Raw genomic sequence first — 23292 nt, 5'->3', positions numbered from 1 at the left:
GTGGAGATCAGGTGGTTGGAGTGGGCGGGAACACACTGAGGGCAGCTACCAGACAGGAGGAAATCAGAGCCAAGTCGAGGTCAGAGGTTAACAATAAGTTGTAAAAGAAAAGTCCTGATTACAAATTGGGGAAAACTGGAATTGACATATTATTATATATTACGTATTTTCTTGTGTTGCACAAGCTGTGTAATTGACATGATGAGGCATTGTCAAACGTCACCAAACTCACTTCCATGTTTGTAGTTGTGAAGCTGCAGACATTACTATCCAAACAGTGACATTCTATTCCCACTAGAACAGGTTGCTTTCAGTTTTATAATTATCAACACAATAATTGTAATTATTTTTGCAATGTGCACTTTCTACCACAATTAAATTTTTTTTAAATGGCTGAAAAAATTGCAGCATGAATCTAAATTTTCAGTGAAATCTGGTAATTTAGGCCACAGTCCTCTAAAAACAGCTGCCTGTTTATCTGCACACAACATAAATAATATAAAATGATGATGTCCAGGAACTGCTGTTTGTAGTTGGAAATGGAAATATTGTCATAATTTTGTGCTTTCTTGTACTACCTGACAATACCAGCAGTCGCCTCAAGCCAATTTGAGTTTGAAACACCGATGAGTGGAAGTTCCCAGGTTTTGGCATCATAATTTAACCCTTCTTACTTCGTGGAGTCACTTGGATATTACATTTCCTCCAGCAGTTTTTAACATCTGACTGCTTACACATTGCACTTTCTATTTGTACAGAGTTTCAACATACCACATGTCCACACCTTTATCTTTTAATTAATTCTTCAGATGGCAAAATACAACAATGCATGATGGTTAATATACTCAATGTAATCTTAATATTTAGTATAAAATTTACAGCAATGAAACTCATCTGATAGTTTGAGTTTAGTGTTGAGATTAAATATCCCATAAAAACCAAAAAGGGAACCATTAGAAATGCCAGGAATAAAGCACTGCTGCATCAGGTAGCATTAAGTGCATGATGGGAACTGTGTGGGGTATGATTGGTTAATGTCCTTCCTTACACAAATTATCAACAAACATGAGCATTAAAGCAAAAATAAATGAATTAATTCACAAAGAACACACATTTTTATCACTTTATCCTGTACAAATTTAAGCTCCTCATGTAAACAGTACATCTCTTTTGGAAAGGCAGTGACAGAGAAAGGCTCTTTCTATTTCTTTCAGAATGCAGTGCAGCTTCTGCAGAGGTAGAAAGGGCTCAGCATTAAGAAAACACTTACAGAGATGATTTATAATCAGTGTTAAAAACTACAGCATCTGGGAGTTCGGCATGTGTCTACTCCAAGGCTGGAACATATTAGTGTTGTGTTGCAAAGTACGAAACATTAACTTCACACGATCTTAAAGGGAAAGAAAACTTGGACCTCGATGTCTACTGAGGGCAAGGTACAATAGAAAAGTGCAAATGGGCCTTCGTAGATGTGCAACAGACAAACTAACAGCGTCGCGTGCAGCCCCAGCGAGACGCATCCCGCCTCATTGGTTTTGTTTGACTCTAGATGTCGTCGGGGTCAGCTCGGCCGCACATCCAGAAGCAGACGAGCATGCAGCAGCCGCCTACCAGGAACAGACCCAGCAAGATGTAGACCAAGGTGGTGGTCCAGAAGGCAAACAGGTACAGCGTCTTGTCGCAGTAGGGATCCACATCTGTTGTGTTCTTGTTGTAGTTGGGCTCGTAAATAGAGTAGATCCACACATTACCTGGACATTAAAGGAAACCCCAAGGAAAGAGATTCACATCGACAATTACAGACACCCCTAGTTTGTATAAAGTAGCCTAGACCTAGGCCTAGCTACCAGAATGCATTGCACAGCTGCTCACATAGAGAATGAATTGGAAATGACTGATCCTGTGGACTCGTCCCTTAACTGTATAATTTCTACCTCAAGGAGACAATTATGTTTTGAACAGTTGTGGAATGGAAGATAACAGCTCACTACTCCCCAATGATTTTATTTTATCTGCGGTGTTTTGAGCAGTGTCATTTATGTAGAGATGACAGGAAATGGAGGAAGAGAGAGAGATAGTGCCCAAGTCCCAAATCCCAAAATCCAAAGTGAAATTTAGCCTAAAATATCTATGAAATGTACTCTGAACTATTGGTTCTCAACCCATGAGGAGGTTTTAGGGGGTCCCCAGAAGAATTTTTTATTGCACTATTCATTAATTAGAAGTTACAAAATGTATAATAATAATGAGTATTTGGTAGAAAGGTGTCACACTCTTCACTGTTATCTGCCAATCTACAGTATATAGACAAATGTGGAATAACTAAATCTTATCAGACGGGGATCCTTGAGACTTCATCTTATCATTCTGTGATGTGTATCAAATTGGGGGTCCTTGACACCAAAAAAAGGTTGAGAAGTACTGGTTTAGAGACTGAACGCTAATAGGCTGAACATGTGTTTCCTCACTAAATAATGATGAAGGTTTCAGCAGCATTTGAGAATTCATTTATGGGGTTTGTGTTCAGCTGTGTCAGTTTAAAATCAGGGAGGAGAATCTCCAGCAGACAGACATGGACATCTAGTGGTTCATATATGTTACTACAGTGTGTTGATTCTCCAACTGGTGAGTTGTCGCCCGGGGAACCTCCAGATGGGAGGAGGGTATGTAAGACATAATATAAATATAAATAAACAGCTACAACTAAATGAGGACGTGGATAATTACACTTACCCCTCAGCTACTTATCAAAGAAAAAGAAACCGGCTTTAAAGTTAAGATAACGTTACGTTGTGTTGCTATGGTTACCTGCAGTTTAATGCACTCTGTTGCCGGTTTATCGGGTAAACCTAACCTAAAACTAATGGAGGCTGCGCTCTGTGATGCTGGTGAACTTTACGGCATCAATGAGAGCTGTTAATATTTAATCTAAATGGTGTGAATTTAGGTGGGTGTTTGAGCTTTCCCAATACTCTTAACTTAAACAAACAATTATCAACCAGAAAACAAACACTTCCCTTGGTCAAATAGGCTAAATGTCACTTTTTGGCCTCACTTATCAGCCTATGCCCGTTTTAACTCACCGGCGATAAACCAGCAGAAGAGGAAGCAAGAGGTCAGCGAGTTCCAGGTGGCGCAGACTCGACTGAGCGGGTTGGTGGTGCCGTCTTTGGGCTGTTGGGCGCACGGCAGGCAGGCGAGCAGCGCCAGCACCAGGCCGAAGACTCCCGCCACTATCAAATAGATGGGGATGTAGTGCTGCCGCGGACAGTCATCCAGATGTACTGCACCTGTTGGGGACATACAGAGGAGGGGCAACAAGCGCAGAGAGATTCTGACTTTCCATCAGTACAACAATTACTTAGTGAAACTGTTGTTTTACTGCTGCAGGAAATGTAATTCAAACGTGTATTTAATGTCCGTGAATGTCGTTGTTTACTCACCAATTGCAATCTGAGCGATAGGCATGACACACAAAAACAACTTTGAACTTGCTGCAAGGACAGAGAATACCATTAGATGAAAGCACAGACACTTAGAGCCTCTTTTCTGTCGTTAATCTGACATAAATCCAACTATGACTGGGAGGATTCTGTCAGCTGATCTCACCTAGTATTGGTGCTGGGGGTTGGGGACGGTCACGGATGTGCTGAATAAGTCCAGTGTTTGACATAATTGGGAATGAGGAGTCCGACCTACAGAGGAAGATAATGAACTGAGACAGAGTCGACTAACAGGGTCTCCATTGTTAAAAAAATACAAATCAGCATGTAAAGAGATCTTTAACAGCCAGACGACGAGAAGAGGAGTCTCCCGAAACAGTAACATAACGAACGCTGAACGCTGGAATTAACCCTTAATGCTCTAAAATACATTACAATCGTAATGTTCCTGCGCCATGAAGGACGCTCCTGCCAACTAACACATCCACTCAGATAGTATTTTAGGCAGGAGAGCTAAGGTTAGCCAACCCAACCACTAGCATTTTTTGGCGCAACCAGCCGCCCCCCAACCGCGGCCAACAAATGACAGGCAATGGTAGATTGGCTGGCGTCTGCAGGTTACTTTCCCAGCTGGCATTGTGGGCGGCCTGTCCCAGATAATGTTAGTGGCTGACCTGCTAACCTTAGCCCACCTGCATGCTGACGTTATGGAGTGGATATGTTAGTTATGATACTAACTTTAAGTATAATGACAAACGGCGTTGATATCAACAGCACAACAACCATTGTTTATTTTATTACTCTGTTACTCTCAGTTTCTATACAGTTGTTGCTGCTGTTTTTCTGCCACCACAATGCGCACGTGACTGCAGTGACGTAACCATGACGTCTACTCGAAATTGGTCTATTTTTTAACATTTTTGTGTCTTTTGTCTGTTTCCCTGGGAGCCACGAGAGACGTTACACAACTGCTTTCATAGACAGAGTAGTACTCCTCATAACCGGTCCGATGAACGTGATCAGTGGAGTTTCCCTTTAACCTTTTAGAGAAATGACTCACAGAAAATGTTATTTGTGTTAAACATAAGTTGAAGGTATAGTGAGGAATGAGACCCTGTACACACACACACGTGGTCGCTCATTAAGAGTGATTTAATCACCAGCTTTAAATTCAATTTGGTTTTAATCCAATTCCCAATTATGAGTCCAACACAGACTGAAAATATGATTACAGAGTTGATAGTAACATACAGTGTGGATTTAAGACACAGTGAATGTAAACACACACTACAGTGCTTTAACGTAAGGTTATTCTCGGACTACATCACAGAGGTTTGACTGCATTCCCTTCAAAGCCAGTTTGAGCAATAAATACAGGAACAGCAAGAGACTACCTGTCACTATAACCCACAGACACAGAGAGGAATTAAGGACATTTAGGAGGAGAAGTAGAGGAAATATGTGAAGCTGAAACATGAATTAGTTTAGTCCCATTGTTGATGATAACAAGTTAAATCCATAAACATTTTATTAATAATAATAATAATAATAATTAACCAACAACAGGTGAATAAAAATTGACAGTAAAGTTTAAAAAACAACACTCCTGAATCAAACTATGGCAAACACTGGCTAAATCTTACTCATGTTAAATAAATGCTGTCAAACCAGAACATTAGAAAGCGACCTCGCCCTTTTTCTTTTTAAAGTTAGTTTTGGTTTTGCTGACAGATCTCCACCCCGCCCCGCCGGGAACAAACACACATAAAGTGTCTGACAGCGGCTCTGCTCCTCAAACACAACCGCACAAACTCTCCGGTTAACGTCAAACTGGGAATATTAATGCGTAAATAAACGTGTTTTTGTTCGTTTTCTCCAACGCTTACCTCCGGTTGCTCTCTCTGTTTATTTGCGGCTGTGACTCAGAGCTGCTGACTGCCTTTGGGAAAACCTCCACGGGAGCGCGCATGCCCAGTGTGGGTCAGCTAATTATAAAAGTAGTGATGAATGTAGTCCAACTAATTACACCTACAGTATGGAAATACTCTTAAAGTCCTTTATTCATAGTTTTATTCAAGTAAAAGTACAAGTAAATAACCAAATAAAAGTTAAAATTAAAAGTTCTCACTATGCATATTGACCCATTTTAGAATAACTACATACTTTAATTATAATTATAGATATGTTTATTGGTAAAGTAAAGGTATTATATTGTTTTTTACTATATATACTGGCAGGTAGATTGTGAATTTAACCAAAAGGATCGATAATGTAAGAGCTCGTAATACATAATTCATAACTGATTCCAGGATATTATGATATAATAAATAAATAAATATTACATTAGTGCATTGTTTATATGTTCACGTTTGTCCTCCGGAACTAATGTTCTCTGTCGGTTGTACCACTGAGACGGGATTAATTGACGGACTGTGTGTAATGTCGCATTCAGAAGCCAAAGCAGACAAAAATAAGAGACTTTAGAAATATTTTAAGGGATTCGCGAACTTTTTTCTTTTATTACAGGCGCCATTTGTTGCATGAAGTTTAAATAAAGTTGAAACTTTATCGATAATAACACACCATAATTAAACTTGTTGATTATGTTTTGTATTAATAATCTGAACCTGCAAAGTAACTTAAATTATAAAATAAAAACAGTGAAATAAAAGTACATTTGTAGAGGGATTTAAAGCAGCAGTATGAGATAAATTGTGTAAAAATGGGGTAAATAAACTCTTTCCCACACTGGTGCACATTATTGCTCTAAAATCTTTTATTTCTTTACTTTATTTCATGATAAAACCCAAAAAGGACATCAACGTGCACATCAAAAGTCACATTCATAGTGGAAATGTTGTTTACAGCAGAGAAACCAACCTGCGGAGGGAAAATATTCTTTTTGTTTTACTGTTTTCATTGTCCACTATAAGGCCATTAACTGTGAAAGCTAGAAAGGTTGTGAACTACCAACAGATAAAGCCCAAAGAGAAGTAATTATAATAAATGCATCTAAACTTGAGTTTTCTCACTCATTAAATCTCAATATTTAGATCTTTCATTTAGATGCAACATCCTATCTCTAACTTTAAACAGTGTTAAAATGAAATAATCTAGTAGTGCTGCACCTTGTAAAGCCAATGTTGCTGTTTGAATGACAGGAAAACTAAATATCTCAATTAAATGGTAATACAGATAAAAACTGAAAGAGTCTAATAGGTAAATATGAGCTATAAAAGTCATTAATGTGTCATGAAATGCAGGTAGAACAGATGGATGCACAAGAACACTTCACATAAAGGAACCCACACTTGAAACGCAGGTCATGGTAGTTCGACATCCTCCACTGAGGTCTGACAGGCTCCTGATAAACAAATGCTGCCAGAAGAGAACAGATAAAGGTTGAATGAGCCTTTTCTTTTTATCTTCAGCCTGTGTTTGCATTGGAAAGGTGAGGTCTCAACTCTGACCACACAGCATTCCCTGAGTGGTGTCAGCTGCAGTAATGTTGCAGTCCAGACTCTGTATTTGAACATAAATATTCATGGTTCTTGTTTTAATCCTCTTTTTCTGTTTGTAAATGTGGTTTTAAAGGTCGAACTGACGCAATATCTCAAACATTACATTGCCATCTACACTCAAACATTGACTCTCACCAGTGTACACGTCAAAAGTGCTGCTCTGTTCTCACTAATGATTTTAGTTTTGCGTAATCTCTTAAAGATACGAGGCCGTGTGAAATCAGCAAAACTGAACGAAGAGACGTGCAGGAATGTAAACCTGTCGTGTCTGTGGATGCTAAAGTGAAAGTGTTCCTTCAGTCTACACAAAGTGAAAATATAACTCTTCTTTCAATGATTAAAACCCTCCTGGATACTGATACTGGCTATAATAAAAATGAACACACCCAATGTTAATTATTTAATCATAAGAAACACAATGCAAATAACATACTGACCATAAATAACATTTTAAAGACAGCAAGAAAACACAACAACAATAATAATATATAAAATAAATATAATAACACACAAACAACTTATTTTGGCAGCAGTTTCAGGTTGGTGGTTGTTTTAATAGACTGCTGAAGCCACAGAGGACGCCTCTCCTGCATATCTGACCCGCAGATCACCAGAACATGTGAGCTATTATTTAAAAAGAACATCTTTTAAATAACAGAAACTTTATTAATTGTCACTGTGCTGAGACAATATAGCAACTACAGCACCTTTGTTGTTTGTATTTGTAGAAACTGTCCAACACATGAAGTCTATTTAGTCCAAACTGTTGGTCAATCATCGTCCACCTCAGAGGATGGGTGGTTGCCATGGCTTTATGTAGTTGCCAGGGCAACCAGATGATGCTGTCACAAGTCTGTGAGGCAGACGCTGGAGGATGTGTCAACATAGATGCACTGGCGGCATCCTGAACGCGACTGGCCGCCTCGTAGGTCAATCACGTGGCTCCGACTCCTCTCGGACTCTGCGGTCTGGAGTCGAGCCCCGCCGAGCACCGAGTCCCACAGCAGACCTCTGCTCCACAACTGCACACAGCGAGACACAGACAAGGACTGATTGTGTGTGCATATTGTGTGTGTGTGTGTATGTGTGTGTGTGGGTGTGAGGGGGTGGGTGTGAATGTGTCAAACCTCAATAGAGATGTGTGTGTTGGGGTATCTCCTGTAGAAGATGGTTCTGAGGTTAAACTCAGGGTTCGCGTCTTCCTTGAAAACACGCGTCCTTACGGTGTCGTTCTCACAGCGGAGGACGGCGTAAACATCTGGAGCTGTGGATCAAAACACACAACGAGGTGAAGAAACAAGAGAACAAGCAGCGACTTTTACTCAAGTACTGTACTTACATACAATTTTAAAATACTTTCAGGAGGACATATTGTACCTTTTACTGCAATACATTTAAAGTCATAGCTGTTGCATTTTATAGAGTTATATAATACATCAGAGGAAACATTATTCAAGTAAAAAAGAAAACAGATACAGACACACAAAATATTCACTCTCACCATTAATTTATAACTTAAATCAACTTATAAAATAGAATTCATTAAAGATTAAACCAGCAGCTGGTCTCGTTTGGCTTCAGATGTTTTGAGTTGTTGATGAGACTTTTTTTTTTTAAACTATTCTGATGGTTTCATTTTAGTTTGAATCCCAAACGAGACACATTACTACAAAGACAGTTCACTCGGGTCATATAATATGTGTAACAGGCAGATGGACTTTATCTACTGGATTATTTTATGTTGCCGATTTCCCTACAGGTGTGTTTTTATGTTCCTGTGTTGGATTTTATTTTACTCACTTGTTTAATGCTTTTAGGATTATTGTATGGGTTGATTTTATTATTATCTGTTTTATACTTTGTTTAATGTATTATGTGTTTTATGAGTGAGGTTTTACTATTTTGTCTTTTTCTATTTTTGTGAATCTTGATTTAAAGAAATATTAATAGAAACTTCTTATTTCCTCTCCTATTTATCATCTCACAACCCCTCAGACTAATCTTGTGACCCTTTGGAGGGGCTCACCCAATATGAATAATCTAATAATGTAAAATATAATATATTATTCACAGAACATACTATTACTATATAAAATACTTTTACCACTGTAGTATTGATACTGTTATTTAAGTAAAAGATCTGAGTACTTCACTGACAACAAGTCAAACTATAAATCTGACAAACTTCATTAAGAGAGAAATGTTTTCCGCTGGGTCATTGATAAAGAAGCAACAAGTGTTTGTGTCCAGTTGTGTTTTTCTTGCTTTTTTTCTGCCCTCTTTGACGAGTTGTGGTGTTGAGCTATAAGCCACCTGTCTGTTTGGGAGGGCTGAGTCCTGACGCCCTGCGGAGGTGGACTGTGGTCACCACGGTGGGTTGAGGTAGAAAACACTGGAACAGAGCGGGAGACGGCAAGTCCTCCCTCAATTCTCTACGCAAAAAAATAAAGATAAAACAAAAATATATCAAGAAGATTGTAATGAAGGTTGAAGAGGAACAGATACAATATTTTCATCCAAATATACAGCTGTATATATTTGAATTTCTAAATGTGGAGATTTATTTTTCATTATTATTATTATTATTATTATTATTATTATTATTATTATATTTGTGTATTGTTCCCACTTTATATGTTGTTTTCTCCTTCTTATGGATTTTATTTATAAATTTTTCTTTCCTGGTTTTGTTGTTCACATTAAATTATAAAAATATTGCAAGAATGCCAGAAAAATTCTGAATACAATCATATGTAAACTACTGTAAATCTACATTATGCACTCTTGCAATGTGTACTGTATCTATGCAAACTGATATAAGACCATAGTGATTTTATTTGAATTTAAGTTAAGAACATTTTACATTTGAAGCTTCAAACATTTGAGATAAAATCCTTCCAAAGCTAATAGAGAAATTTCTATTTCTCACAGTAAAAAAAACAGATATGTCGCAGAATAAATAAATTAAAGGTTAGGTAGTTAGACGCATTAATTCCAGACGCAGCATCACTGATCTCACATTATGTTGACCCAATATCTATAAACTTTTTTTTTATGAACAAAAGAAGCAACTTTTTTTCTGCTATCAAACACACTCTGTCACACACTTGAGTCGAACGTGGGAATGGGAGAAGAGGCGTAAGAGGAAGCGTCCTGTGGCACCCGGCAGGAAGGTGGTGGGCAGCACGACGTAGCGACCTGGAGTCAGAGTCCCCCTCAGCGTCACACTGCGGGAGTCCATGTAGACTGAGCTGGCCGCCTGCTCCACCACGCACTGCACCCGGCTGCTGCGGTTCACCTCCACCTGAGCCACGACAAGCCAGCAGGAAGTGATGATTTTTTTTTCGAGGGGGGATTAAAAAGGTGTGTGTTAGCATTTCGGCATGAACGGCTCACCTTCAGCACCTCAAAGCCAATAGGCAGGTTCTCTCCTCCTCCATCTTTCCTCAGTATCCTCCTGTCCTCCTGCTGCAGACAGATCAGCACCTCCTCCTCTTTGCCTCTCAGCTCAAACATGAACTAAAAGGCCAGAAAGAAAAATCTTATTTATAATTCTTGCACTCCTCAAAATGCTTCCACTCCAGTGTTACCTGTGGATTGTGCAGGAAAGTGTCTCTGTGGTTGATGCATCCTCCGCATCGACTCCTCTTATCCATCTGTGCCTCCCACTCTCCCGCCTCTTCACCATCATCTTCCTTTGTCGTCTTTTTTACAGCCTTATCTCGCTCACACCTTCTTGCCTTCCCTCCCTTCTCCTGGCTCTCCCCAAGTCTGGCCTCCTTCCTGTTTCCTCGCTGCTTGGTCCCTCCAGGTTTGCTGTTGTTCCTCCCCAAGCTCAGCGCGTGGTTGCTGTGGAGGACGGTCGGTGGAGGCGTTCCCGGGGAGGTGGGAGCTGGGGTCCACTCCCCGTAGAGGCGCACCTCCCTCCAGTGAGACCACGGCCACAGAAGAGCCCGCTCCACCAGCCGGCACACCACCACATCTGTGAAGTAGTGACAGAAATCCTCGAAATCCATCCTGAGGAAATAAATTAGCATGAGAATAACCAATGAGATATCAAGCTACTTTAATGTTTTGTTCTATGTGACGTTACTTTATGGGAGCTAATGCGGATCCAAACAAACATTACAGAATAAAAATCTACCAGAACTCCCCAACATCTCGAACAATGAGGCCCATCTTCTCCCTCTCTGCCCGACTCATCTGCTGCCACTGCTGCGACCTGCAGGGGGCGTGCAAGGACAATAATGTCAAAGGGAGCAGAAATAATGCAGAGCTGCATGGTCCGACACACTGGAAATGACATATGAAAAATACAAGTGATGTTTCAACTTCTGGGAACCTTTATAGGTCCATTTTGGCCATTTTCAGATTTTCTCATACTTTCATAATGTCAATGCCAGATGTTCCCTCGTAAAACAATTCCAACACTATTGTAAAATGTCAGAGATTGTCCAAAGAAAGTTGCAGTGGCACTATAAAATGTCGTAAAACAGACTGACACTGTTAAACGTCAGCAGAGGCTTTATTCCCACAGCTCCAGCAAAATGTGTGATGTACTCAGCAGTTGGACATGTGGCAGATGAAGGTTCAAAGTACCCTCACCCCTGACTCCAGGCGCCCGTCCAGTCCGTGGTCCCCCATGGGTTCCTCATGCGCACCATGAGGAGTCGGGTCATCCCGTCCGTCTGCAGCAGCTTCTCCCCCAGCCTCACCTTCCTCACTGCTGTGATCCCGTAGGCGTGTCCTCGCACCAGACCGCAGTCCAACACCGACTCCACTGTCTCCCCCTCTGCTGGCTGAGAAATGTAAACATATACTGAACATTTCCAACATACTGTCTTGTGTTTTAAGTCTTAGAGGTACTAGGCCTACCCGTATGGAGCAGGTGATGAGGGCTTTGCATTCGTGGGCCTTGGCCAGTGTCTGGAAGAATGCCCTCCTCTGGTTGCTGTGCAGGCTGAGGGCCTCACGATCCAGGCTGAGGGGCTCCGAAACCCCACCGGTGAAGTCGATCAGTGCCTCTGTAGTGTTTCCTCCCTCCAGAGCCTCATAGCAGCCGTTAAGCCTAGAGAGCAACCAGATAGACCGACTGAGTGATTAACGGCTGTGTTTTACCTGTCCTTCTCCACAGGTGTTTGTTTTGTAGAGTGGTAATAAAGTGGTAACATATGTGGTTGTGAAGATGCTATCTGTAAAAGGACTGATACTCTGTATTTACTAGATAGGTGTTGCTAGGGTGTTGCTATGGTGTGTGTTAGTCATTGACAGTAAGTGACAAAAACACAAAGCCTCCGGGGTCAGTTACCAACCAGTAACTTAAAGCTGCATTATTTCTAATGGCCAGAAGGGGGCAGCTCCATTTGTAGCAAAAAGATCAGCACTTACATTCAGTTCTGACTTCTGACTTCATTTATTAGCTCAATATACAGTTTCCTAACAAGTTTATGGTCTCAATCGCTAGTTTTAAGTCTTCTTCCGTACAGGATGATGTTCATTTTGTAAATTAGGGTCCTATTTACATTAAAATAGATAATAAAAGGAGAGTATGCTTTTGGGGCATGGTTAACTTGTGATTGACAAGTCATTCTCAGTCCACCCCGTCCAAAACATGCAAATTAGATTAAACTGTCAAACCAGGCAGTGCTGATCAAATATGAATCAAGATTCTGTTACTGCGTTGCCTATTTCTCACCTAAAATCTTTTCACAAATATATTTTAGTGTAACGTTTATCTGTAATACAAGACAAGTGAGTGACCAGGCGAGCCGCCATTGTTTCCTGCTACAGACGGGTCAAAAATATGCAGCCAAGATGCTGCTATGTGGTTGCTACGGTCTTGCTTAGATGGTGAGGGTGTACTGTACTTTAACTACAACGCTTTCACCAGATCTTATCTTATTGGTCATATTGTTCATGGAAGATTTTATTTTATTTTTTTTACATTCAGTGCCAACATTTTGTATATTCTTGCTTCTTACTCTACAATATCTCTGCATGGTTAAATATTGTGGTTATGGCAAACAAACTAGGTCTATGCTTGGTGTAAGGCAACTGAATCATGTGGTTGAGGGTAGGGAAAGGTTGTTTTTATTGTAGGTTTCTTACGTGTTTCATGTCAACATCAGGGTGCACTATTTCCACAGTTGGCACTGGACATAAATTGTGAGGTGTTGAATCATCAAATGTGGACGTACAAACAAAAGGTAACAAAAGGGTGACAGAGAGTAGACCGGGTCCTGCAAGATCCTAGAGCCCTTACTTGGCGTAGGCCTTCTCCAACAGGGCGCTCCAAAACTCTCGCGGTGTGGCAGAGCGGCAGAAGAGCAGCACTCCATCCCCGCTGACCGGCAGACGGTCGTCCACAACAACATCCACCCAGCGGCCAAGTCGCCAGAACCGGAAATGGAAGATTCCTGCGTACAGGTCAGGATGCTTTGGATTCCACTCCTGCTCCACGTGGTCGGGGATCACCTGGACGGAGGAGAGGAGACGAAGAGGTGAAGAAGGCCAATAAGGAAGGTGGAAGGGAGGGAAAGTAAGAAGGAACACAAATGCATCACCTTCTTCCACAGAGACGGCTCAGATGCTAAGCAGGAGATGGCGGCCACCATCCAGCAGTTACCCAGACTGCCTTGGTGCAAGTCACGAGTGCTGATGCCATCAACAAACAGGCGGGGGTCCTTACATATCTCCTGGAGTTTGATTAGACAAAAAAAAGACTACATTAAGGGATGTTTGGCCTCTTGGGAGCAGCGACAGTTGTGTATTTACACATCATACAGACAAGTAGCAACATTAGCATTAGTTTTAAGTTATTTTCTGCTTAATTGATGAATTTTAGTCCAATATTCTCTTGCTTTTAGCTCCATTCTGCTCTCCTATACCCATTTCGGAAGGAAATATCTGGCTCTTTAGCTGCTAAATGCTACATTAAGTCCAGTAGCTAGTTGCTAACTCTGTCTGCTAGTTGGTGCTAAGCAGGTAGCATAGAGCAGGTTTTTAAAACCTGAAACAATGCTGATAGAAGTAATAAGAGTGAATTAAAACAGTGCCAAAACAAAGAGCTGAAAGATGTTATAATACTCTGTGGGTTGTTTTTAATATAGATTATCTAGTAGCTTTAAATGAACTGCAGCAGTTAGCAGCGTCACAGTGTTTTATGAGGCCTGTGAGCTGATTCACAGCGTCAGTGCACTGCTGAGGAGACAGATCCTGTCTGTGTGGACCTGTTGATCTCAGTTTGGACAGGGTCAGGTAACAGTAGAAGTGCTGCTGGACACACACACACACAAACAAACACAAACAAACACACATGTTGGAAGATACACACTCGGTGGTCTTAACCTCTTTAAATGTAACTCAAGACAAGATATGAACCTTCCCTGAGATGGTATCAAGTTCATAACAAGTACGAGGCCACCTGGGTTGTGGAGTAGACGGGTAATGGGAAGTTACAGAGTGGATGTAGTTTCTGTGTGTGCGTGTGTGTGTGTGTGTGTGTGTGTGTGTGTGTGCAGCAGAGAGGGGCGACAGATGTCACTCTATCATCCGACTCCCCGTTGATACACGCTTAAAATACCTGAGTAGAGCATTAGGAACACAATACCATTAACCCTTTCTCTTCAGCCCTGAATCAGCAAATTAATCGCCAGCAGAGTTTCACATTAAGAGCACTGAAAGGTTCGACCCAAATACTGAATGAACTTCATGAACTACTGATCAAACTACACACACATTTCTGCATTTTTAACAGATTTTATTGTGTGCAGATAGGTTAACTGGTGAATGTGGGGGAATATGCAGGTCTTTAAAAGTCTTTAAAAGTATTGAATTCATTATTCTCAAAGAAGCTTTAAAAAGTATTTTACAGAGAACTTAAATGTCTTTGAATATTTTTTCCCACCAGCTACAAAGTAACATCAGTTATAAATTAATTTTTAATTTGTTAATTCATCCAGGTCATGTTAATTGATTTATGTAGTATATAATTGTTGTTATAAACAGCTGGGACGTATAAATATAAAAAATATAATATAATATAATATAAATGACAATACATTTGTGTACTTCTACTAAATAATTTTCAGCATTATTCTCCCAACAGGTTTTCTGTCATTCTTTGACTGGTCTCAGCCTGAAAGAGAGATAAGATTTCATTTAAAGTGGCATTAAAAAGTCTTACATTCAACTTGGTGAACAGTGCAGACACCAAGATTTATTTTAGCTCTTGGGTTTTGACTTGACATCTCAATTTTTTTTCCAAATGTTTGTGTTATCTTTGACAGAAAAGAAGAAAGAAGAAGGAAGAAGAGCAGAAGAAAACATGACCAGGAGATTAGAAACAATCTCTATTATGCATTAATACAAAAATAAAACCTTTATTCGTGAGTGTCTAATGGCTCGTTTATATGTGCACAAATCTACTTCCCAACAAGTCCTACTCTGTTACATGTATATTTATTTGCCACTGACACTGGACAATAAATAATATGACCTTGACTCTAATGTCCCATTTCATTGCCACCATTAAACCCTGCCGAGCTTTACTGTAGCCACAATAAACACTTATAATTACACACAGCTACACCCATCTCAACACTGTGCTAAAAACACCTGCGCTATTTACATTGGCCTCTGCTTTTTCTAAACTGTACACACATCAATAGATCGGTCCATCAGCAGCACGCGCCACCCGCTCCCTGAGGGCTCAGCTTTCACTGCCTGACGCCTCTCCTATAATAGAAAGTGCTTTAATTAACTTAATCTGATGGAGATGTAACATGCTAAGCCCCTTTTAGATATGGGAGGAGAGGGAGATATATCTGTAAAATAACTCTTTGTTGTTTGAACCGGTTGTAACTTGTAAAATCTATTTAATGTCGCTCACCCTCGGCCTCTTCCAGCTCAGACCTGGTGGAGGCTCCCTCTTGTAGAAGAGGGACTGGGCGGCGGCGGGGAACAGGGGATCCTTGAAGAGCGCTCCTCGGTGCAAGCAGGCCCGCCTCAACTTGTGAAAGCTTTGACCCTGGAAATTGTTTACTCGTTCGGGCATTGTGGCTGCAGAGGCTTTAGGGAGGGTGGAGAGAAGAGAAATGGGAGAGATGAATATAGCTCATATGGACACTCAGGGTTACTTTAGTGGATTGTACTTATAAAACATACAAAACACTTATGTTTCTTTTCATTATTATTTATTTAACTGCTTGTTTTTTGCAAATTAAGAGGCCTAATGTAGCATATGATTTCTGAATGTACAAATATAGATATGGGAATCCACACTGGTTAAACCCTAAATCAATACATTTATATCTATTTCAAGTTAAGACATCAATGTTCTGACAGTGGAAGCACAGTTCAAATTAACAAGTGGACAAACATCAGTCAGCTGTTATGGAAACATTTGATGATTAATCTCCTCTGACAGATATTCAAATATCTACTTTAGCTGTACTGAAGGGAGTTCTGGCTCATTAATCAGCCACACAAACTTATTAAAAGTCATTTTGTTTTGACCAATAAGACAAAAGGTCACACAAGCAGGAAAACTGTTGCACTACCGTGTGGCAAACTCTGCAGTATAGAGCAGACATTGTGTTTAAATACATAATTTCATACCTAATGGTGCAAATTTAAACACTGAATATATTTGTTCACGCACACACAGTAAGTCGTTTAAATCTAATAATAATAATCTAATGTGCAATATGTTCAGTTGTGGAATGTAACTAAGTAATTTTAACTCCATTACATTTATCTGACAGCTTTAGTTACTAGAACTATTCTATCCAGTAATATCTCCAAATTTGGTAAATTTAAATTTTTCTGTTCTTTTAAAATGTTCCTACTTCTTTAGTTAAATAAAATATTTAAAAATGCTTTCTCAAACTCTTTAGAGATACAAACATGGTGATCTTCTATAATATAATGCATTGCTGTAAATTACACTACTCAACAGTATATAAAGTTAACACAATCTCTACTGCAGCAAACTGCAACACACACATTATTGTATAATATACAATGAGAACTTTTACTTTTGATATTTTAAGTACATTTTGCTGCTAATAGTTTAAATTAAGTGAGGTTTTAAATGCACGACTGGATGTGGACTATTGTCTGATTACTTCTTTCACCAATAATATGTTTATTAATAAATAATAATCAGTACCAGAACAGGTAGATACACACTGTAGATTAATATAAATACAGATTTTAAAATGAGTTGCTTTGGGTTCAGTTCCACTTATGTGCACCGAGCCAAATATGACAAACACTGAATTTTGTTAATGGCTGTGGACGTCTAAAGGGCTACATAGCTCCTGGCAGGGTCAGAGTGAAGTGTGTGTGTGTGTGTGTGTGTGTGTGTGTGTGTGTGTGTGTGTTTGGGGGGATAGGGTGAGGAGAGCAGTAAGGTAATAGTACCGTTTTAGTCATCAGTGATATGAACTGCTGGGGTCAGCAGCATGTGTGTGTATGTGAGCATCGACTGGTGTTTGTGCCAGTGTGTGTTATTCTGTGTCAGCAGGAGTATGCCAGGTGCATGTGTGTGTGTGTGTGTGTGTGTGTGTGTGTGTGTGTGTGTGTGTCAGGGTCAGCTCAGGGCCTTGCTGTGCAGAGAGGAAAACCAGAGATGAAACCTTGCGGGTTTGCAGATGCCACACAGGTCAATGTCATCAATTATCAGCAAGGTTTTGTTTTTCTTGTATCAGATTTATGCACAGAGACACTTTTTCATTTGTGATCACTTTAAACCAAACAGTTTGTTTTGGTTCAGTTTCAGAAAACATGCAGAATTACACAATGTTGTAGAGATTCTTGTGGTTTAAACTCTTTGTGCATTCAAACAAGTTTTATCCATTTAAACATATTTATTGCTTGCTTGTTTGCTGTGTGATGACTCTGTTTTGAGGTGTCTGTTTTTGCTCTGCTGTTAAGGAAAGACTAAACTGAACATGTGAAATATTCAAACAAAGAACATCCTTACAGGCAGCTTCACAGTTTGTATAAGAAGAGAAAACTTTTATTGCTGCACTAGTGTTTCAATTTGTTCATGATTTAACTGCAAGTTAACTATTACATATCGACTGTAGTTTACATTCACAACTATAATTAAAGAGACATTTTCTTAGTTTGTTTCTTAAATAATTTGAAAATATAAGTTTTATAATGTGTTTTTACACCAGCATGTACAAAGAATATTGATCTAAACATCCTCTGATAGCAACAGATAACTTCAGACACTCAGATATATGACTGCCTCGTGTTAGTCTGTGTATTATGTCATCAGTTTATGACTGAAATGTTGCTCAAGTTCATATTTTGATGACAGAAATCATCAGTGATCTTATTCATTAGAAGCCACAGGAGTTCATCAAGTATCATTATTAGTTTAATACCAGTTTTATAAGTGTGACCAATACAAACTGCTGGTAAATTCTTTTACCTTTATGTCCGACGAGATGTTTATCCACTTGCGTTCCTGAGATGTGACTATTCCTTGAGCTCAGACAGTGGATGCAGGACTATGTCCTCCTTTGGTCATTTAGAGAATCCCAATCTTTGAGAGAGGATCACACTCGCTCTGTTATGACAAACAGCCGGCATTTGTCTCCCTCTTGTTCTTCTTTGTCCCAGAGTCAGCTGTTAAAATCTGACTGACGCATTCTTCTTCTGTCCCCTGAATCTGCCGGGAGGATTCATTTCAACTCATCTGTGGCATCCGTTGTTTCACCAGATCTGGAGAGAAAAAGATTAAATTATATCGGAAGAACGTAAAGTGCAAACAGGCAAACTGATGCTGCAGCTTCGTGTGAGTGCTGGAAGTCCCCTGACACCATCTCTTATGACTGTGTATCGTCTGTGTGTGTGTGTGTGTGTGGGTGTGTGTGTGTGTGTGTGTGTGTGTATTTGTGTGACAGCCTCTAGAGTTGATGCACAAGTGTGTGTGTGTGTGTGTGTGTGTCCATGTGTATACAGCCGTGACACATGCAGAGCAGGGTGACACCGCCTGTGTAACTTTATCTCCCTGCACCAAGACAATAGACAGACAGTCACCTCGCTAGGAGACATAACACACAATTATAGCCTCCCAACAGCCAAATACCGCAGTTAACTGCAGTAACTCTTGAGTTTCAGACACTTCATCCTCTGACGCAAACTGTGTGCAAACTGCTGCTGGACAACACAAACAAACATGTTTTCTAGGACTGTTTGTGTGTGTGTGTGTGTGTGTGTGTGTGTGTGTGTGTGTGTGTGTGTGTGTGTGTGTGTGTGTGTGTGTGTGTCACTCACTGCTGCTCGTGTTCTTCTGGTTGGTGACACATTCTGTCTTCCTTTCCTTCCCCCCTCGTGTCTCACCACTTTTCTTTTCTGTCCTCATATTAACATGGCCTACGTCTCATTATCTTTTTTGGTGTCTTCTCCTCTTCCCCTCTCCTCTCCTCACTATCTTCCACAGACTCCTGAAGTATCTGTTGCTGTCGAGTGTGTTGCCCCTGACACCTGAGAAACCGTGGGGCAAGCGCCTTCTATTTTAACCACCTCACTGCCGAACATCAGGCAAATTATCCCCTCACTCAGTACTGACAATATATGTGGGAGTATTTCAAAATATGTTTTGTTTTGTTGATAAATGGAAGTACAACATACATTTATTGGCCTTTTTTAGTAAAAGTACTTAAATACGAAACTGTGAAAAATCCTCCACTACAAGTACAGGTTCTGCATTCAATACCATACTTGAGTAAAGTAAGTGTAAGTATTATCATCAAAATGTACTTAAAGTACTCATTATGTAGTAAAATGGTCCCTGTCTGAGTTTTACTATTATATATGATGTTTTTGGATTAATATTACAGCTGCATTAATGTGTATGTTGCATTGTATGGCTGCAAATGTTTAAAGTTAAGCACATTTTAACTACTTTATATACTGTTGGGTAGTTTAATCAACAGCAATGCATCATATTCTGTAAGATCATCATATGTTTGGAGTGTCACAGCCCTGTTACAACCACATATCTCTAAAAAGTCAAGTTTTCATGAGAACAGCAGTCTGTTTTCTGCTTTGTGTCAATGCATTTTTCAGATAATCTTAAAACGGTTTTTAGATAGTTTTAAAGTTAAAGAAGCAAAATAATAATTTATCATTTTCTCTACGCATAAAGGAAAATAAACATTTATACTGAATATGTGAAAAACAGATTTGCATAAAAAATGTGTCCATACAGGCAATGTAAACATTATATATATATATATATATATATATATATATATATATATATATTATAAGATATATGGTGTTATTATTAGTATTTTTCACAATTTCCCTTCGTATCAATAAGCGATGTTCATGGCCATATATTAGATTTTCCTAAACATGAACTATGAAGCCAGTAAATGTGTGTATGATGCAGATTTATAAGTAATAATATATAATAGAAATCAATTGATACTGATACGGGTCCATATAGGTCAGACAACAGCACGACTGTCGAGGAAAACGTTAAACTAAAACTAAAATAATACCAAATGTGTTCATACTTAATTTCAGTTAGTGTAACTGAAAAGATATTGAGTAATAAAAAACAATAACTTAACTTATGAACCACTAATGAGTTCGCGGTTTCTTCTATCGACAATCTTCCCTGAAATCCGACCAGCGGCCATCTACTACTCCTGTTACACTACGCATGCGCAGTTGGAAAAATGCCGATGTGGCTGCTGCGGTATTAAACTTTTGTTTCTCCCGCAGCTTTTAACAACAAACTGTTGCAATGAAACTTTTTATACTGGTTTTCCTTTGTGTCTGCTGTTCATTTGCAGCGGACGAAGACGAGAGACTGCCGAATAAATGCGAAGGTAGGACGAAGAAGTGACACCAGCTGCGACATTTGTTTACATGTGTGTCCTCGAGTCTGTGCCTGAACTGTAAGGCTTGTGCATAAATATATATATATTATATATAATAGTGTGGGGTTTTTTTTACGTGGCTTTCTTCCTGTATTCCTGCTGTCTGTCAGTGTGTAAGTTCCTGTCCGTGGAGCTGCAGGAGGCTCTGGACAAAACTGGTCGCTCCAAAGAAGTGCTGGAGGTTGGAGAAGTGCTGGACACAGGGAGGAGGAGGAGAAAGATCAAATACAACACCTCGTAAGTTCACTCTGTGGGGGAGAATCTGTAAAAAAAAAAAACTGCTTCTCAAAACAAAAACTGTAGGTTTAATCTCTAGTAAATCACTGTGCGTTGTTTAATCTGCTAGAAAACCTGCAGCTATGGCTTGTGTTTGCATGTGGAAGCTCATCATTTATGCACCTGTGTCCTTGTTGCAGGGAAACTCGACTGACTGAGGCGGTGGACAACATATGTGAACGCATCCTGCAGTATAGTGTTCATGCAGAGAGACCAGGCAGCCTCCGATACGCCAAGGTGGAGTTGTGTTACTCTGATTTTAATAGTTTTTAGTGCACTTAATGCTCAAATATGACATGATTTATGTCCTTTTACACGCAGCATGTTCCACGTTAATCAACCCTGAACCTTTGTTATCTTTTCTGCTCGTGTCATCTGCAAACATTTCTTTTAATCTGTGCAGCAAACTGACAGATAGGCTGGTTTGTGTGTATTTGCAGGGTGCCAGTCAGACCATGACCACTCTGAAGAACCTGGTCCACAAAGGAGTTAAAGTGGATTTGGGTCTGCCGTTTGAGCTGTGGGACGAACCCTCTGTGGAAGTGTCCGACATGAAAAAGCAGGTAGGAGGACGAGTGTGTGTGCGCCTGTCTGCCTTTAATTTAAAGTGTTTTCATTTAAAAGGTTGTGTGTAGATTTATTCATGTGCACATTGTCAAATGAGTAAGAGGTGAAAGAGAATTCGTATCACCTACATGTATCATTTATTATAAGAAAAGTTATTAAAAACAGAGGAAAATTCTATTGCTAATGCATCATAACAGTAGAATTATATATAGTAATGTACCTACTTTTTACGTGTGTGTTGTTGTTCAGTGTGAGACGATGCTGGAGCAGTATGAGGAGGTTGTGGAGGACTGGTACTTCCATCATCAGGACCAAAGGCTGGAGAACTTCCTCTGTGAGAACCACGTCCTCAAGACATCAGAGCGAGGTAAGACGACGGGGGGTTGGTTACACTCGTAGTCTAAAGCTGCTTCAAATTGTTTTTTAATTCTTTAATTGTTTTAAGTCTCATCAAACACTTCCAGATACATGAACCTGAAATGTTGTTCCGAATATCACAAGGTCTCCACGTGGTCTTAAAGTCTACCATCCAGTAGTCTGGTTTTAAAAATGTTTTGGATTAATGACGTTAATGTTTCTTGTATAAAGTTGCATTTTTCAGTCTCACTTTTAAATGTGTTTTTGGGAAGAAACTGTATTGATTAAGCTGTAACAACTACAAAATGAACCCAACCTTGAACCAATACCGACTGTCCTTCATATCTCTCATACTTAATCTGCCAGTAAGAACTTAAAATATGTCTTAAATTACATTTATAATGGTCATAAAAGTCTTAAATTTTACCTGTTGACACCTGCCCTTTGTCAGGTGACACATATAAACCAATGTAAGCACCACGTTTAAAAGCACTTAATCACATCAGATAATAAACTATGTAGCCTCCTCTTATGTGTGTTTTTTTCCCCTCCTCTCAGAATGTATGGAGGAGGTGTGGAAAGGAGACTTGGCGACCGAAGGAGGTGCCAAGGAGGCAGAAGGCGACAGCACAGACGAGGAGGGAGCCAATGAGAAGGAGGCAAAGACGCACGACGCTGCGGAGCTATGAGGAAAAACAAAAGGGAAATGCAGAATACAATAAAATAACCTCATTTTTTTAGCTTTCGATGGGCAAACTGCAAAGAAATGATGAACTGTGACACAATCCGATTCTGGCTGGATGTGACATACGTTCGACTAGCACTATTTCTGGTGCCAAATATTTGTTAAAACCTTTAGTAGAGTTTACATTTGGAGTTATAATAGTGTCAAATGATGGTTTTATAGACTTTAACACTACATTTCTCCTGTTTTTATATGAATGTCAGCCTTTTAAGAACTTTTGCACCTTTTTTTTTAAAACACTCTTACCATGAATATTAGAGACCTTTCCAGTTTTATATTTTGTGTAAACGCTGTTACATCTCTCCTCATGCCAACACTACATGGTACATATCAGTATTTTTTACCCCAGTTTGCAGTCTTTAAATGCAATATGTACAGTTTTTCCATTGAGAATAAAATACTTTTTATAACACTCTTGGAGTTTTTCTACATTTTATTACAGAAAAATGTCCTTAAATAACACAAAAGCC

At 39.6% G+C, this 23292-nt stretch overlaps 3 protein-coding genes across 6 annotated transcripts; 1 reads left to right on the top strand and 2 right to left on the bottom strand.

The window, feature by feature from the left end:
• Window positions 1-777: 777 nt before the first annotated feature.
• On the bottom strand, window positions 778-5414 carry LOC127379360 (transmembrane protein 272-like). Its single transcript, XM_051428854.1, has 5 exons — window positions 5330-5414; window positions 3610-3695; window positions 3444-3494; window positions 3084-3290; window positions 778-1751 (listed from the first exon to the last, which is right to left on the bottom strand). Exons 1-5 carry the CDS (start codon window positions 5410-5412, stop codon window positions 1546-1548), a joined length of 633 nt encoding a protein of 210 aa, XP_051284814.1. The 5' UTR covers window positions 5413-5414; the 3' UTR covers window positions 778-1545.
• Window positions 5415-7351: 1937 nt separating this feature from the next.
• LOC127379352 (calpain-5-like) lies at window positions 7352-19458 on the bottom strand. Of its 4 annotated transcripts, none has more exons than XM_051428842.1 (14): window positions 19259-19458; window positions 18411-18703; window positions 15855-16033; window positions 13528-13659; window positions 13227-13438; window positions 11840-12032; window positions 11570-11763; window positions 11109-11186; window positions 10555-10981; window positions 10361-10483; window positions 10060-10268; window positions 9278-9396; window positions 8092-8228; window positions 7352-7986 (listed from the first exon to the last, which is right to left on the bottom strand). In XM_051428842.1, the coding sequence occupies exons 3-14, from the start codon at window positions 16017-16019 to the stop codon at window positions 7810-7812; spliced, it is 2166 nt and encodes a 721-aa protein (XP_051284802.1). In that variant the 5' UTR covers window positions 16020-16033; window positions 18411-18703; window positions 19259-19458; the 3' UTR covers window positions 7352-7809. The 4 variants fall into 4 exon arrangements, 3 of the variants coding, with proteins under 3 accessions (XP_051284802.1, XP_051284803.1, XP_051284805.1); XM_051428843.1 differs by having other exon boundaries at window positions 10072-10268; XR_007888291.1 differs by lacking the exon at window positions 9278-9396 and having other exon boundaries at window positions 7837-7986; window positions 10072-10268.
• A 1187-nt stretch (window positions 19459-20645) lies between these two features.
• On the top strand, window positions 20646-23234 carry cnpy4 (canopy FGF signaling regulator 4). The gene is made up of 6 exons (XM_051428853.1): window positions 20646-20826; window positions 20988-21114; window positions 21294-21390; window positions 21594-21716; window positions 21970-22087; window positions 22636-23234. Exons 1-6 carry the CDS (start codon window positions 20742-20744, stop codon window positions 22764-22766), a joined length of 681 nt encoding a protein of 226 aa, XP_051284813.1. The 5' UTR covers window positions 20646-20741; the 3' UTR covers window positions 22767-23234.
• The last annotated feature ends 58 nt before the right edge of the window (window positions 23235-23292 follow it).

Source organism: Dicentrarchus labrax, unplaced genomic scaffold (assembly GCF_905237075.1).
Source record: "Dicentrarchus labrax unplaced genomic scaffold, dlabrax2021, whole genome shotgun sequence".
Classification (NCBI taxonomy): domain Eukaryota; kingdom Metazoa; phylum Chordata; class Actinopteri; family Moronidae; genus Dicentrarchus; species Dicentrarchus labrax.
Note: the sequence above shows the minus strand (reverse complement) of the source record. Positions and strands in the feature narration are given on the sequence as shown.